The 13,990-nt window shown below is 40.9% G+C and overlaps 1 protein-coding gene across 1 annotated transcript in view; it reads left to right on the plus strand.

Annotated features, from left to right (window-relative positions):
- Positions 1-13,990, plus strand: part of BAIAP2L1 (BAR/IMD domain containing adaptor protein 2 like 1) — a 211,338-nt gene that overhangs the window by 77,578 nt on the left and 119,770 nt on the right. Inside the window, exon 2 of the mRNA XM_089682739.1 lies at positions 2,909-2,984. Within this exon, the coding sequence (XP_089538865.1) occupies positions 2,909-2,984 (76 nt within the window). The remainder of the gene's footprint in view (positions 1-2,908; positions 2,985-13,990) is intronic.

Here is a 13,990-nt window from a genome sequence, read left to right on the forward strand (position 1 = left end):
ACCTGAAGGAAACCCACGCAGTCACAGGGAGAACATGCAAACTCCAGGCAGGTGGTGCCGTGGCTGAGATTCGAACCAACGACCCTAGTACTGCCAGGCGAAAGTGCTAACCATTTAGCCAATGTTACCAGCGTTAGCAATATGCCCTGTGTACATGGAGCCTCAAATGGGAAATGATCACTTTTGACACTTTTTACATCTTATTTAAGGTGCGGTTGCAAACACCATAGGCATGTTTATAGCACTTTTACAGAGCACTTGTGGTATGTGTCAGTAGAAGTGAATGGAGGTGGTTGCAAAGCATGAATGCCAGCTGAGCACTGTAGGCAGCATTGTTTTTGCCTCACAGCAACGATGTGCTCCCATTGGCATTGATAGGAGGTAGGGAAGCGGTAAAAATGCGACCCAGCCACCGGTTTTCAACGCCTGTGTGAAAAATCCCTAACACCCCGGTCACATCAAGTCCGACTTTGAAATCATGCGTCTTACAGTGAAGTCGCGTGATTTCAGAGTCGGGGGACATGCCGATTTCAGGTGGGAGTTGCAAGACATTTGACACAGATGTCTATGCAAATCGCATGAAAAGTAATGCATGTAGTACTTTAGAAATCGGTGACTCAATTCCCCTATCCACACAGTCAATGTGGATGGGGGAATCACACCCGCTATGCTATTATTGTGTTCTGACTGACAACATGGAGCATTCCCTTCCATCAGAATACATTGATCGTTCAGGAAAAAACTGTCTGCCCATACATGGATCGATGTTCGGCTAGTCTCTATTGAATTTTAATCCATGCATGGCCGCCTTAACAGCTCAAAGATAGTTTACTGCTTGTGAAGTCTTTACATGGAATTTGGACTGCTGCCGCACAGGTATACTGTACATGAAAGGACGTATCCTTTCCTAGTAGGACATAAACCTTTCTTGTGATGCAGATAATGCCAAGCCTTATCTACCCAAGAATGTAGCACTGATTAGTTAGCAACAATGAACTTCTTCTTTGGTCTAAAAGCATTTTATTATACCTCTTGATCCTGTCAGAAACCTTGTGAACTGATAACTTCCTCTGCTGCACTTTTATAAGGTACATTAACACCCAGATATCTGAGGACTATAGAGAAAGGGAGGTGTTCTGCAGTCCTGCCCCGGGGTGACAACCGTGCTCTTCTATAGATACAGGGGAGTGATAATTGTCACCATAGAACAGGAAGTCTGTTACAGGTAGGATCACCAGATGATGATAAAGGAAAAAGTTCGAAAAAAGATGATCAAAGGACTGAGAAGCTTGAGGAGCCTTAGTATTTTACATTTTCTCTTGGGTTTAGTTAGGCTTTAAAATATAACTAATGGCAAAACCTTTTTTGTTTTATTTTTTTCTAGTTTTAGACAGACGCACTAACGCTGCAAAATGCGGTAAAACTCCGCAAATCAGCGTTTTTTGGGCGTTTTTTTGACCCCCGAAAAGGTTTTTTTGTAAAAACCGCAAACGCAGGTAAACGCTAATGCAAAAACACTAAAAAAAAGCTGAAAAACTCAGTTTTTAATGTGATTTTACACCGCTAACGTTACCAGCGTTATCAAAACGTCCAGTGTGCATGAGGACTTAAGCAAGCATGCACTTGGTCATTGGTGGCCAAAGCAACAGATTTTCTCCTCCCCAGCAGCACATACTCCCCTTTTGTGCGTGTAACTTTGTTCAACAGCCCTAAGCCAATTGCCAAGTATCCGCGCCATGAGATGAGTCCATAATTGTCACCTGTAATTTAAAAGACAAAAATTTAAGTTTTAAAAAAAAAAAATGCAATAAGATGAGATTTTTTTTTAACAGGAGCTAGCAGAGCATTACATCCACATCCACAGTCACAGGTGCAATGTCATGCTCCTGCACAAACTGTACGGGCAGTCTGTTCCTAAGCTGTAAATGAACTACAAGCATGCTGATCATCTTCCACGGTGACGGACAGGACTTGTAGTTTATTCATTCATTCACTGTGTGCATCCATAGACGTTCACAGCGGTGGTAAGCCACGTCCTGCTACCTCCTCACACAAGTTTGACTGATAAGCTGCAGGAGCCAATGGCTCCCACTGCCCTCAATGTCTCCTGTGAGACCAGAAAGTGAGAGGAGGTGTGCTGCAATCGGGACAGTGCTGGAGCGGTGAGAGGAGTCAGGTAAGTGTTTAGGGATGGGGGGAAAACAAGTAATGCAGAGAACTTATTTTATCTTAATGCATTAAGGTAAAAACATTTAGACTTTAGAACCTCTTTAAATTTGTGATGGTCCATTTTACGTGAGTGGAATTGGCAGCTTTGTGTTTTGGATCATCAAATAGTACATCTGCCAGTTCTATTTGGATCACAGTTTTGTAGATGATGCTTCAGTGAATTCTTTCTTTGTCTGGGGTTAGCAGATTCCAAGCACTGCAGTGGATGGCGTGGTTTTCCTCGCCATCTGTGGTTAGTACTAGGTTTTACTATGCTGTGGCGGATTGCCATGGCTAATGACGGTGATATTAGCACCTCAATGAGCAAGCCTGAATATTCTTGGTTAATGTGGTGTTTTGTATTGACTATATACTGTACAAATTGGAAGGTAATCTCCAGTTTACCTATTTTATGAATTATAATATAATGGAAGATTTGAATAAAATTCTTACTATTATTGCTAACATCATTCAGAATCTGCATGTCAAATATATTTAAAGTACTGTATATTATTTCATAATTAAATTTACAATGTGAAGCCTTCGTAGTTCTCTTGTGAAAAGAGTAGCACAAAGTATGTATGATGAATTATTAAACACTAGTTACCTTTTGGTCATTGATTTTCATTGATACAGTTGAAGTAATTTATGTTCTGCCTTTATTGACTTTAAGTGAGATAGTATTTTATGTATATTTCAGAATGTTATGGACCAGTTCAACCCCGGATTAAGGAATCTGGTTAATTTGGGAAGAAATTATGAAAAAGCAGTCTCTGGTAAGTTTAAAAATTTAATGTATCTGTTAAACTGTTACAAAGAATGGTTACGGCATGTAAAATGTCATTTACATTGCTGCAGTGCATTGAAATGCTCACTTAAAATTCCAACTCCAGACGGTTACAAAAATGATGTATCCACAATATGCAGGATATAATTATTATTATACAGGATTTATATAGCGCCAACAGTTTGCTCAGTGCTTTACAATATAAAGGGAGACAATACAGTTCAATACAAGAGGGATTGGAGGGCCCTGCTCCTTGGAGCTTACAATCTGAGATGCTTCGGTTTTTTTTACGGCCAGTCTCATAGAGGGAAATACTTAACCCCTTCCCACCGGCGCCTCCCGGCCCTTTAAGAGTTTCAGACGCCGGGAGGCGGGGTGGGTGGGGAGTGGCTTAGGGATCATGTGACCGCAGTGACGCGTCGTCAAGGCGGTCACATGATCGGGAAAGGTCTCGATCGAAAGAGCAGACCGGACCTTTCCATGAGTACCGGACACGTGTGCTGGGAGCGCGCAGGGCGCGCGCTCTCAGCACATATGTTTTTTGTTACATGAATGCAAATGTCCGGCCGCTCGGCGTCTAGGCCCAGACGCTGGGAGACCGCACATTTATGTGCGGCCGGCGTAAAGGGGTTAATCTACAATCCAGCAAACTTTCTCCCTGCTGGCTGTGGTTGTGAGGACCACTTCCCTGAAGCCTTTTTTTGCACTTCTGACTAGTCTTGCTCCTATTACACCAATGTCATTCTATACCATGCAGGACCATACATAAAATCTTTCTCCTATTTTGTTTTCTCTTCTGCTCAAATTTTTTTAGGTTTTCTACCCTCAAGCTAATCTCAAAATGCGCTACCTGCCAGTGGCATCTGTAGACGCAAGTCCATATGATGGGCTGCTACAGAAAGTTGCAAATATATCCAGCCGAGACCTAGTGGCACAGCTCAGTAGCTACACCTTTATGTTTTTGCATATAGTACAGGGAATTTCGAATCTGCAGCTGGTTCTCATGTTGTCAGTAAGGGTCCCACAATGCATCTGATTTATACACTGCTCAAAAAAAATTAAAGCAACATTTTGAAAACACATCCGTTCTCAATGGGGAAAAATATCACACTAGATAGCTATACTGATATGGACTGGGTAATGTGTTAGGACTGTAAGGATGCCCCATCACTTGATGGAAATGAAAATTCTAAACCCACAGAGGACTGAATTCAAAGACACCTAGAAAATAAAGTGAAGAAACGATGCTGCATGCTAGTCCATTTTGCTGGAATTTCATTGTAGCAACTCAAAAATGGTACTCAGTAGTTTGTATGACCCCCACGTGCTTGTATGCATGCCTGACAACATTGGGGCATGCTCCTAATGAGACAAAAGATGGTGTCCTGGGGTATTTCCTCCCAGATCTGGACCACGGCATCACTGAGCTCCTGCACAGTTTGAGGTGCAACCTGGTGGCATCAAATGGACCAAAACATGATATCCCAGAGGTGTTCTATTGGATTTAGCTCGGGTGCGCATGGGGGCTATTCAATGGTATCAATTCCTTCATCCTCCAGGAGTTGCCTGCATACTCTCGTCACATGAGGCCGAGCATTGTCATGAACCAGGAGGAACCCATGACCTACTGCACCATAGTAGATTCTGACAATAGGTTCAAGGATTGCATCTCAATACCTAATGGCAGTCAGTGCCATTGTCTAGCCTGTAGAGGTCTGTGCGTTTCTCCATGAATATGCCTACCCAGACCATCATTGACCTGGCACCAAAACGATCATGCTGAACGATGTTATAGGCAGCATAACGTTCTCCATGGCTTCTCCAGACCCTTTCACGTCTGTCAAATGTGCTCAGGGTGAACCTGCTCTCATCTGTGAAAAACACAGGGTGCCAGTGACAGGCCTGCCAATTCTGGTGTTCAGTGGCAAATGCCATTCGAGCTCTATGGTGCCAGGCATTGAGCACAGAGCCCACTAGAGGATGTCAGGCCCACAGGCCACCCTCATGAAGTCTTTCTGATTGTTTGGTTAGAGACATTCACACCAGTGGCCTGCTGGAGGTCATTTTGTAGGGCTCTGGCAGTGCTCATCCTGTTCCTTCTTACACAAAGGACGGTCCTGTCCAGTTCTCCCAGAGTAGCTTCCTCTCTCCCGGAATCTACTCCATGCTCTTGAGACTGTGCTGGGAGACACCACAAACCTTCTGGCAATGGCATGTATTAGTGTGCCATCCTGGAGGAGTTGGACTGCCTGTGCAACCTCTGTAGGGGCCAGGTATCGCCTCATGCTACCAGTAGTGACACTGACCCTAGCCGAATGCAAAACTAGTGAAAAACAGTCAGAAAAGATGAGTAGGGAAAAAATGTCAGTGGCCTCCACCTGTAAAACTGTTTTAGGGGTTGTCTCATTGTTGCCCATCTAGTGCACCTCTAGTTCATTAACACCAAAGCAGCTGAAACTGATTGACAACCCCCTCTGCTACCCCCCTCTGATCAGATCAATATTCTAGTTTAATTGACTTGATGCTATACTCTGATCTAAAAGTGTTCCTTTAATTTTTTTGAGCAGTGCAGGTTCCTGTGGGTCTTACTTTTCTGCCCTGGTAACCATAAAACTACAGAGGCCTTACTTTTCTCTGTCAGCATAGAAGAGGAACATAGAAGTTCTTTATAAAGAGAAAAGATATAGTACTTTTTTTTTTTTTTTTTTCCCCTCTCTCACTTTAATTTTTTTCCTGATACCCATATATGATATAATTTGGATTTAAAAATGCTCTTTTGGCTTAAACCTACATGGGTCGGACCCCTGCTTGTGGACATGCACTGTGTGGTCACGAATTTATATGTTTTAGGGGCTTTGTTTTGCACTACTGTTTTCCATGTAATTGGATCTCTAATGATTTGAGAGTCATGCAAGATGACATGGTTCTGGACTGACAGTGTTCCGCCATGTGTGGAAGACTGCTTCCTTTTGTTCTGTACCCTGTGCTTTGCTGAAGAGTGAAGTAAAAATTATAAATGATAAAAGATATAGTGCTATATACTGTACCTATGAACGAAGTTTTAACTCCGGGATGTACAACCCCAATTCCAAAAACGTTAGGACACACGTTCGCAAATCTCATAAACCCATTTTATTTGCAGTATAAAATGGAAAGAGCTTCAAAGGTTTAAACTGAGATAATGTACCATTTTTAAGGAAAAAATAAAGTTATTTTGAAATTGATAGCAGCAACACATCTCAAAAAAGTTGGGACAGGGCCATGTTTACCAAAGTGTATCATCCCCACTTCTTTTAACAACACTCGTTAAACATCTGAGAACTGAGGAGACCAGTTGCTGGAGTTTTGGCAGAAGAATGTTTTCCCGTTCTTGCCTGATATAGGATTCTAACTGTCCTGGGTCGTCTTTTGTCTTATTTTTTGTTTCAAGATGTGCCAAAAGTTTTTAGTTGGATGAAAGGTCTGGACTTTAGGCAGGCCAGTTAAGCACCTGGACTCTTCAGCTGCGAAGCCTTGCTGTTGTCATAGATGTAGTATGCGATTTAGCAATGTCCTGCTAAAAAATACAAGGCCTTCCCTGAAAAAGACATCTGGATGGGAGCATATGCTTCTTTAAAACCAGGATATATCTTTCAGCATTGATGATGCCTTTCCAGATGTGCAAACTGCCCATTCCATACGCGCTAATGCACCCCCATACCATCAGAGAATGCAGACTTTTGACATGAATGTTGATAATAAGCTGGAAGATGCCTCTCCTCTTTAGCCAGAGGAAACGGTGCCAATGGTTTCCAAAAAGAATATAGATTGATCTGATCGCTGAACAGTTTTACACTTTGTAAAAGACCATATTAAATGTGTTTTGGCCCAGGGAAGCGTGTGGTGTTTCTGGATCATGTTGAGATATGGCTTCTTCTTTTCATGATAGAGTTTTAACTTGTATATTTGAATGGCACGGCAAACTGTGTTCACAGATGGGGATTTTTTGGAAGTATTCCTGAGCCCTTGCAGCGATGTATGAACTCGGCAGGAAGGTTGTTCTAAACCTCTCGAAAGAACGAATTACAGTTTTTATTATTTCATTTACTTCTCTCTCTTCATGTGCTCCCAGACATAACTAATGTTGTTAATCAATACTCTGTAGGTGCCATTCCTCATCTCATTCAGGATTCCCTATTTTATTCATTTATGTAATACCTTTATCCCGTAAGGAAAAAGCTGATGCTAAAACATTTCAGCTCTTTGGACTCTTTCTAGAGAGTTAGGAGTTGGGCACAAGCTGATGGCTGCAGTAGCCATCAGCTTAATACAGCCAGGTAAGCATGTAACCAAGCAGATCTCAGCTCTGTTACCTGCTTTGGAGGGCAGAGTAGACATTGGTGTCTATTAAACCCCCCGATGTCTCCATAAAGAGTACTGGTCGTCTGCCTAATGGGGGTTTGTTAGCCCCTTGTGATAGCAATAAAGATGAATAAAATCAAAAGTAAAACTTATTAAGAAAAAAAAATTTAACTCCCGTTGCCCTGCACACACCCACAAACACAAATGAGCCCACAGGACGCTCACATGTATGTAAACAGCGATCACAGTTGATGGAGCCTGTAAAGGTTTTTAAAGCATCGTCTATGGAGATTTATAGGTACCATAGTTTTTAGCAATATCACGGGCACAGTTTTAACACTTTACATGTTTGGTATCTTTTTACTCGATGCAACCTCATGTTATATATTCTACCAAAAATCAGTCTTTTAGTGTGTTTGTTTGCACTAAAATTCATTTAATTATATTTTTTTCTTGAAAATATGCATTTAATAAACAGTTACGCAAATACTATACTACATAAAAAAATGTAACAGGTCCTGTGCTTTCAGAAAGTATGTCCTGTTCTGGGGGATTAAAATAATTTTATAGCCAATAATGCAGATTTTTACACATGTGCAAAAAATTAAAACCGTACTAGTGCTGAAGTGGTTAAAAAGTGTTTGCATTAGTTTGGTTTTAATGTGATAGTCAAATTCTTCTAAATCTGCTTGTGTATTCCCTTGCCCCAAAATGGATAATGCTGTCTAAAGGTGCCTCCACCATAAGACGAGCTCTAGCCAGTGCCAGGATTATTTATGATCTGAATCCTCTTGTGCAAATACACCCACACTCTTCTTAGTGTGTAGTAGTGTTTTAGTAGTGTAAGGATTCAGAGCGTATATTTATATGTATATTTATATATGCAGTATATCGTGTATATTCAGATCGTATAATTCTGCTGTGGACTTTTTACTATATTTCACATGGAGGAATATTTAGGGACTTTACTATAGTTCATGATATATTTTATATTGCTTTTTATGAGCACAAGTTAGAGTAATGTGTTGTAATTTAAAATTTTTTTGAATTTGCACGTTTTGAACGTTTTATTCACAGGAAGGTTTTGCAGTGTTTTTATAGAGATTTGTGTGCTAAAAGCACACAAGTATTTGCGAGGAAGGTTTTATGTGGGGTTTTTTTTTATGTTTTTTGTTTTGCTTCTGATATATACACATTTTCTTTTGGTGGGAATTCAGCACAGGTGGAGAGCGCTGCACTTTATATATTTTGATCCACAAACTTTTTGACCTTTTTGTTTAGTTTTTGGACAATCAAGATCTGCTGTGAAACATTCCATTGTAGCTTAAGGTGTTTGAACTACGCATGTGGCTGTAAACGTTGGGGTATGCTCCTGACATTCGCAAGACCTGAAGAAGTGGCTTGGATAAGGTGTAAACCGTTGTCAACATTATACAAGTCAAAATGAATGATTATTTCTATCCATATCTAAAATAAAAAGAAAAGTTTAAAACATAAAAGAATGCAGATGTTGAAATGTGGCTCACTAAGGTGACTTTATTACCTGAGTGTCATGTTTCTGTTTTTTTTTTTTTTTTTGGGTCATTTTATTGCGTGTATATTGGAGGATTTTGGTGTTTTTGACATTTTTGTATTAGCCAATAGAGAAAACTATCACCTTTTACATCATTTGTTGCTATGTGGTTTTTAGCTGCTTAAAAAATGCACCAATCTGCCTGAATTGAGCTACAAAAGTAGCTCTCAAAACTTTTTTTTTTTTTTTTTGAGCTTCAGGCATTTGAGTGCAGATGTGAACCACCACCATAGAGAATATTGGATTTTTTTTCTTTCTCTGAGCATTTTGTAACTTTGAGCTACGAAACCCTCAAATGTGAATGGGGCCTCAAAGAGTATCATGAACAGATCATTTAAATTTGAAGTGTTCAGCTAAGGCAAGGCTTGAAAATTTGCGTTGAATATAGGAGCCAGCTTTTTTTAAACTAATAAAGCTTTATAACCACGATGCACACAGATTGGCTAATGCCAAAGGAAAGGGGAGTGTGGGAGAATCTCTGCACACCAGCAATGGATCTACTGGGGGAAAGGGTGGAGAATACACAGAGGTGACAGTATGTCAAGAATTTTAAAAAAAGCTTCCTTTTAGATGTTAACTCCTTGACTTCCGGAAGATTTACCCCCCTTCATGACCTGGCCATTTTATGCTATACAATGCTAAGCTTCTGTAACTGACAATTGCACAAAAACTTTCTTTTGGTGGTATTCGATCATTGCTGGGTTTTTAATTTTTTGTGCTATAAATGAAAAAAGACTGAAAATTTTGAAAAAAATATATTTTTTTTTACTTTTTGCTATAAAACATCCCACAAAATAGTTACATTTCTTCATAAATTTAGTCCAAAATGTATTCTGGTACATGTCTTTGGTTAAAAAAAAATCCCAAATAGTGTGTGTATAACCCGAGGTTCCCACCTAAACGTTTCCTGCAGTGTTTTGCAGTAACGCAGTACAGTCCATTTAACATGATTTCCTATGGGACATGTTCACACCTGTGCGTTTTCACCCAGTTGGTTTTTTGGAAAGGGTGAGGGACTTTTTTTAATGCAAAAAGTTGCGTTTTTGTTTCTATAGACTTCAAAGGAAATGCGGCAGAAAAGCATGTATTGCGTTTTTGGTGTGTTTTGCGTTTTAAATCTGTCTAGCAACAAGAAAAATTAAAAAAAAAATGCAAAATGCGGCAAAAACACAACTGCAAAAACTCAAAACGCAGTGCAGAAATGGCTCAAACGCAACCTGCGTAGGTGTAAACCTAGTCTTAATTGGTTTGCGTGAAAATTATAGCGTCTACAATGACAGTGTAATATATACTGGAATTTTTTTTTCTATATTAGTAATGGCAGCGATCAGCAACCTATAGTGGGACTGTTATAGTAAGACGTACATTCTTACACTGACATCACCAATGACACTAATAGTGTCAGTGCTAATAAAATGCACTCACTGTACTAATGACACTGGGTAGGAAGGGGTTAACATCTGGGGCAATCAAAGGGTTAACTGTGTGCCTAGAGAGTGTAATGTAACTGCACTGTGTACTGTTTTACTTAGGGATGTGCTGTTTTTGTCTCCCTGCTTAGCATGGAGACAAAAACTGGCACATCCCTGCTGTCAGAGAGATCTGTGTTTACAAAACAGATCTCTCTCCTGTCACTTTCTCCGACGATCGGCAGCTTACAGCCATGAATCATTGTCCGGGACCTGGTGATCGGCATGTAAGGGAGCCAGTGGGAACAAAGCAGAAATGCAGAATCACATGCCTGGTGCCAACAGTGAATTGGCTGACGAAAACCCAGGCGCCAGGATTCAGTTTATAGTTGCCATGGTGACCTGGCACCTGGGATTTGTCGAACCCTGGACTAAGGAAGGTAACAGAAGTGAGACATAGCGTAAATTGAAAAGATGCCGGATGAGTGATTGATGCCTTCTGTCATGATACGGTACAGGAAATATAATGGAATAACGCTGTTTAGGTACTGTTAAGGTGGGGGGGGGGGTGTTTATGTAGTGTCATACCATTGTTAATGCCTTGACTGTCATTTCTGATTGTTGCAGTACCTTGGTACCCCGGTGCATTGGTGGTTGCTAATTTTTTTTTCCCTCCTCCCAACGTATTAACTATTAGTACTACTGATTATACCAATACTGGTAATGTGCATGTTTTCCTGTATCTTTTTTTTTTTTTTTTTTAATGCTATAAATATTATGAATATAACTCCGAATCCCTTGATTCCTAGCTTTAGAAACTTCCTCTATGCTTTGCATATCTGCCAACCATATCAACACGTGACACCATGTATTTGGAATATCCTATTTGCATATTTTTGTTTACCATATGTGTTTGTGTATTAACCCAGTCTCTTCTGGAACCTACATAGTAACATAGTTTGGCTGCACAAGAGTTCATATAATGAATTGGAAGTATTGGTTTCCTTCTGTTACTTCATGCCAGTGTTTTCCTTGTTTTTTTACTGATTTGCATGTAGTATGTCTGTTGGTGAATTTCCCTGATTTGACTGGAGCAATGACATAAATAGCTCGAAGAACATTTGTGCCGCATGAAATACAGTGGTAAGAAAAAGTATGTGAACCCCTTAGAATTACCTGCTTTTCTGCAGTACTGTGCCATAAAATGTGATCTAATTCTCATCTGAGTCACAATACATAAACACAATGTGATAACACACAAACAATTCTAATTTCTTGTGTCCTTATTGAACACACCCATTAAACATTTACAGTGCTGGAGGAAAAAGGTGAACCCTTGAAGTTAATAGCTGGCAGCAGTGACTTCATCAAGTGCCTTTGGTAGCTCTTGATCAGACCTGCACAAAGTCCTCTTTACAAAACTGCTTCAGCTCAGACATGTTTGTAGGATGTCTGGTGTGAATGACTCTCTTGAGGTCATTCCACAACATTTCTATGGGGTTAAGGTCTGAGCACTGACTGGCACTCCAAAAGGCACATTTTTTTTTCCTGAAGGTAGCCAGTGGTGGATTTATTTCAATGCTTAGGGTCAATGTCCTGTTGCATCACCCAACTTCTACTAAGGTTTAGATGGCGGAGAACCATCCTGACATCATTCTATAGGATATTTAAAATAAAGGTTAAACGAGCGCTAGGTAAAAGAAGTAAGCCGCTAGCATAAGGCTACGTTCACACTAGCGTTGTGTGCAGGTGGCAGAGAGGCGTTTGGGAAATGTTTTTACCGCTTCCCAAATGCCTCGGACAATTCTGCACATTGCAGCACATGGTGCTGTTCTAAGCATTAGCGTCGCAGCAAAACGGATGCCTCTGGTCGAGTAGTCAGAAGGCGCTGAAGCCTCCTATTTTAGTCTATGGTGCCGCTCCGCAAACGCCCGGCCGGTGTTTGCGGTGCGGTTGCGGGGCGTTTGTGGAGCGGTAACACCATTTAAACTTCATTATAGGCGATTGTGGGGCGTTTTTAATGCTCGGCAAACGCCTAGCAACTGCCACTAAACCGCACATGTGGCGTTTGCCGAGTGTTAAACGCTCCGCAAACGTCGGACCAACGCGTTCCATGCGCTATAGGGGGGTTTGCAAGCGTTGGTAAAACAGTCAAGTGTGAATGAGCCCTTAAGGTAAAACCTGAAATCCTTCCAATAAATCAATAGCAAATGCAGCGCTCAACAAATGATAAATAAATAGACCGACATATATGTATATTGTAACAAACATAAAAACATGCGCTGTGGAGCGCTATATTAGATGGTGATAATATCTTGATTTGACGTATAAAGTGCAGTTGTGACACAAAGATAAATAAATATATAAATTTAAAATCCAAAGAATCAGCATAAAGTGAATTCCGTGACTCCAGTGGCTGGAAAACGAATGTATATTAACTAACCAGAAAGTGCAATAAATCACTCATTTGAGTACATCAAACCACTCCTGGTCATCTGGATCCGAAAGGGTAACTCGGAGGATCATCTGGCACATGTCAGCACATCAGGTGATCAGCAGACTATTACTCTCCAGCAAAAATCCCATCCAGTGTTAAGGACCAGTCATAGGTGTAAAATGGAAATAACAGGAATCCGCATGTACAGGTGGCTTGTTAACCGGCACCAGTATGTACAGCCTAAGTGATCGAAAATGGCCAACGTGTGTTACAAGCCTCGCTCTCTCTGGGTTGGACGTGATGTCACCGGAACCTGGAAGTGACGGAATCACGCTTTGGACGTACTTTTCGTCTGGCGGCATCTTTAGGAAGTAACGACAGCCATATCAGGGCTGATTAAATAGAGGCTAGCTCTCACTGATTGGATGACTAAAGTTATGGTTATTATCACAATCTAATATAGCGCTTCACAGCGCATGTTTTTACGTTTGTTACAGTATATATATGTCGATTTATTTATCATTTGTTGAGCGCTGCATTTGCTATTATTGATCCATAGGATATTTTGGTAAACTTGGGAATTCATTTTCCCCTCTATGGCAAGTGGTCCAGGCCCTGAGGCAGCAAATCATGATGTTTCCTCTCACCATGCTTCTCCATTGGAATGATGCATTGGTGTTGGCAAGCTGTGCCCTTTTCGAGCCATACATAGTGCGAAGTATTTTTCCCGAACAATTCATATTTTGTTTCAACAGTCTACAAAAAATTTCCCAATAGCACTACAGTTTGCCAAGTTTCTCTTCGACAATCTTCAGGCATGCAAACTTTTGGAGAACAGCTGCTTCCTCCGTGGTGTTCTGCCATGGTCACCCTGCCTGCTCAAAGACTTGCATATGGTAGACTCATGAACAGGGATGTTTACCAGTTCCAGTGATGCCTTTAGCTGTCATTCTTGTGTTCTTCTTTACCTCGAGGATTTTGTGTTGTGCCTTGGGAGTCCTCTTGGCTGGGCACCCACTTCTAGGAAGAGTAGCCACAGTACTAAGCTGTCTTCATTTATAGACAATTCATCTAGTTGTCATCTGATGGATGCTTACACACTTTGAGATTGTTTGTATCCCCTTACAGCCCTATGCAGATGAACTCCTCTTGATCGTATATCTTCAGAGAGCTCCTTTATGCGAGGTATGGTTCAAATCAGCTGATGCTTCTTATGAACAGCAATCCCAAAATGT

This window comes from Staurois parvus, unplaced genomic scaffold (genome assembly GCF_062004578.1).
Source record: "Staurois parvus isolate SC_StPar_1 unplaced genomic scaffold, SC_StPar_1.0 ptg000297l, whole genome shotgun sequence".
Classification (NCBI taxonomy): Eukaryota; Metazoa; Chordata; class Amphibia; order Anura; family Ranidae; genus Staurois; species Staurois parvus.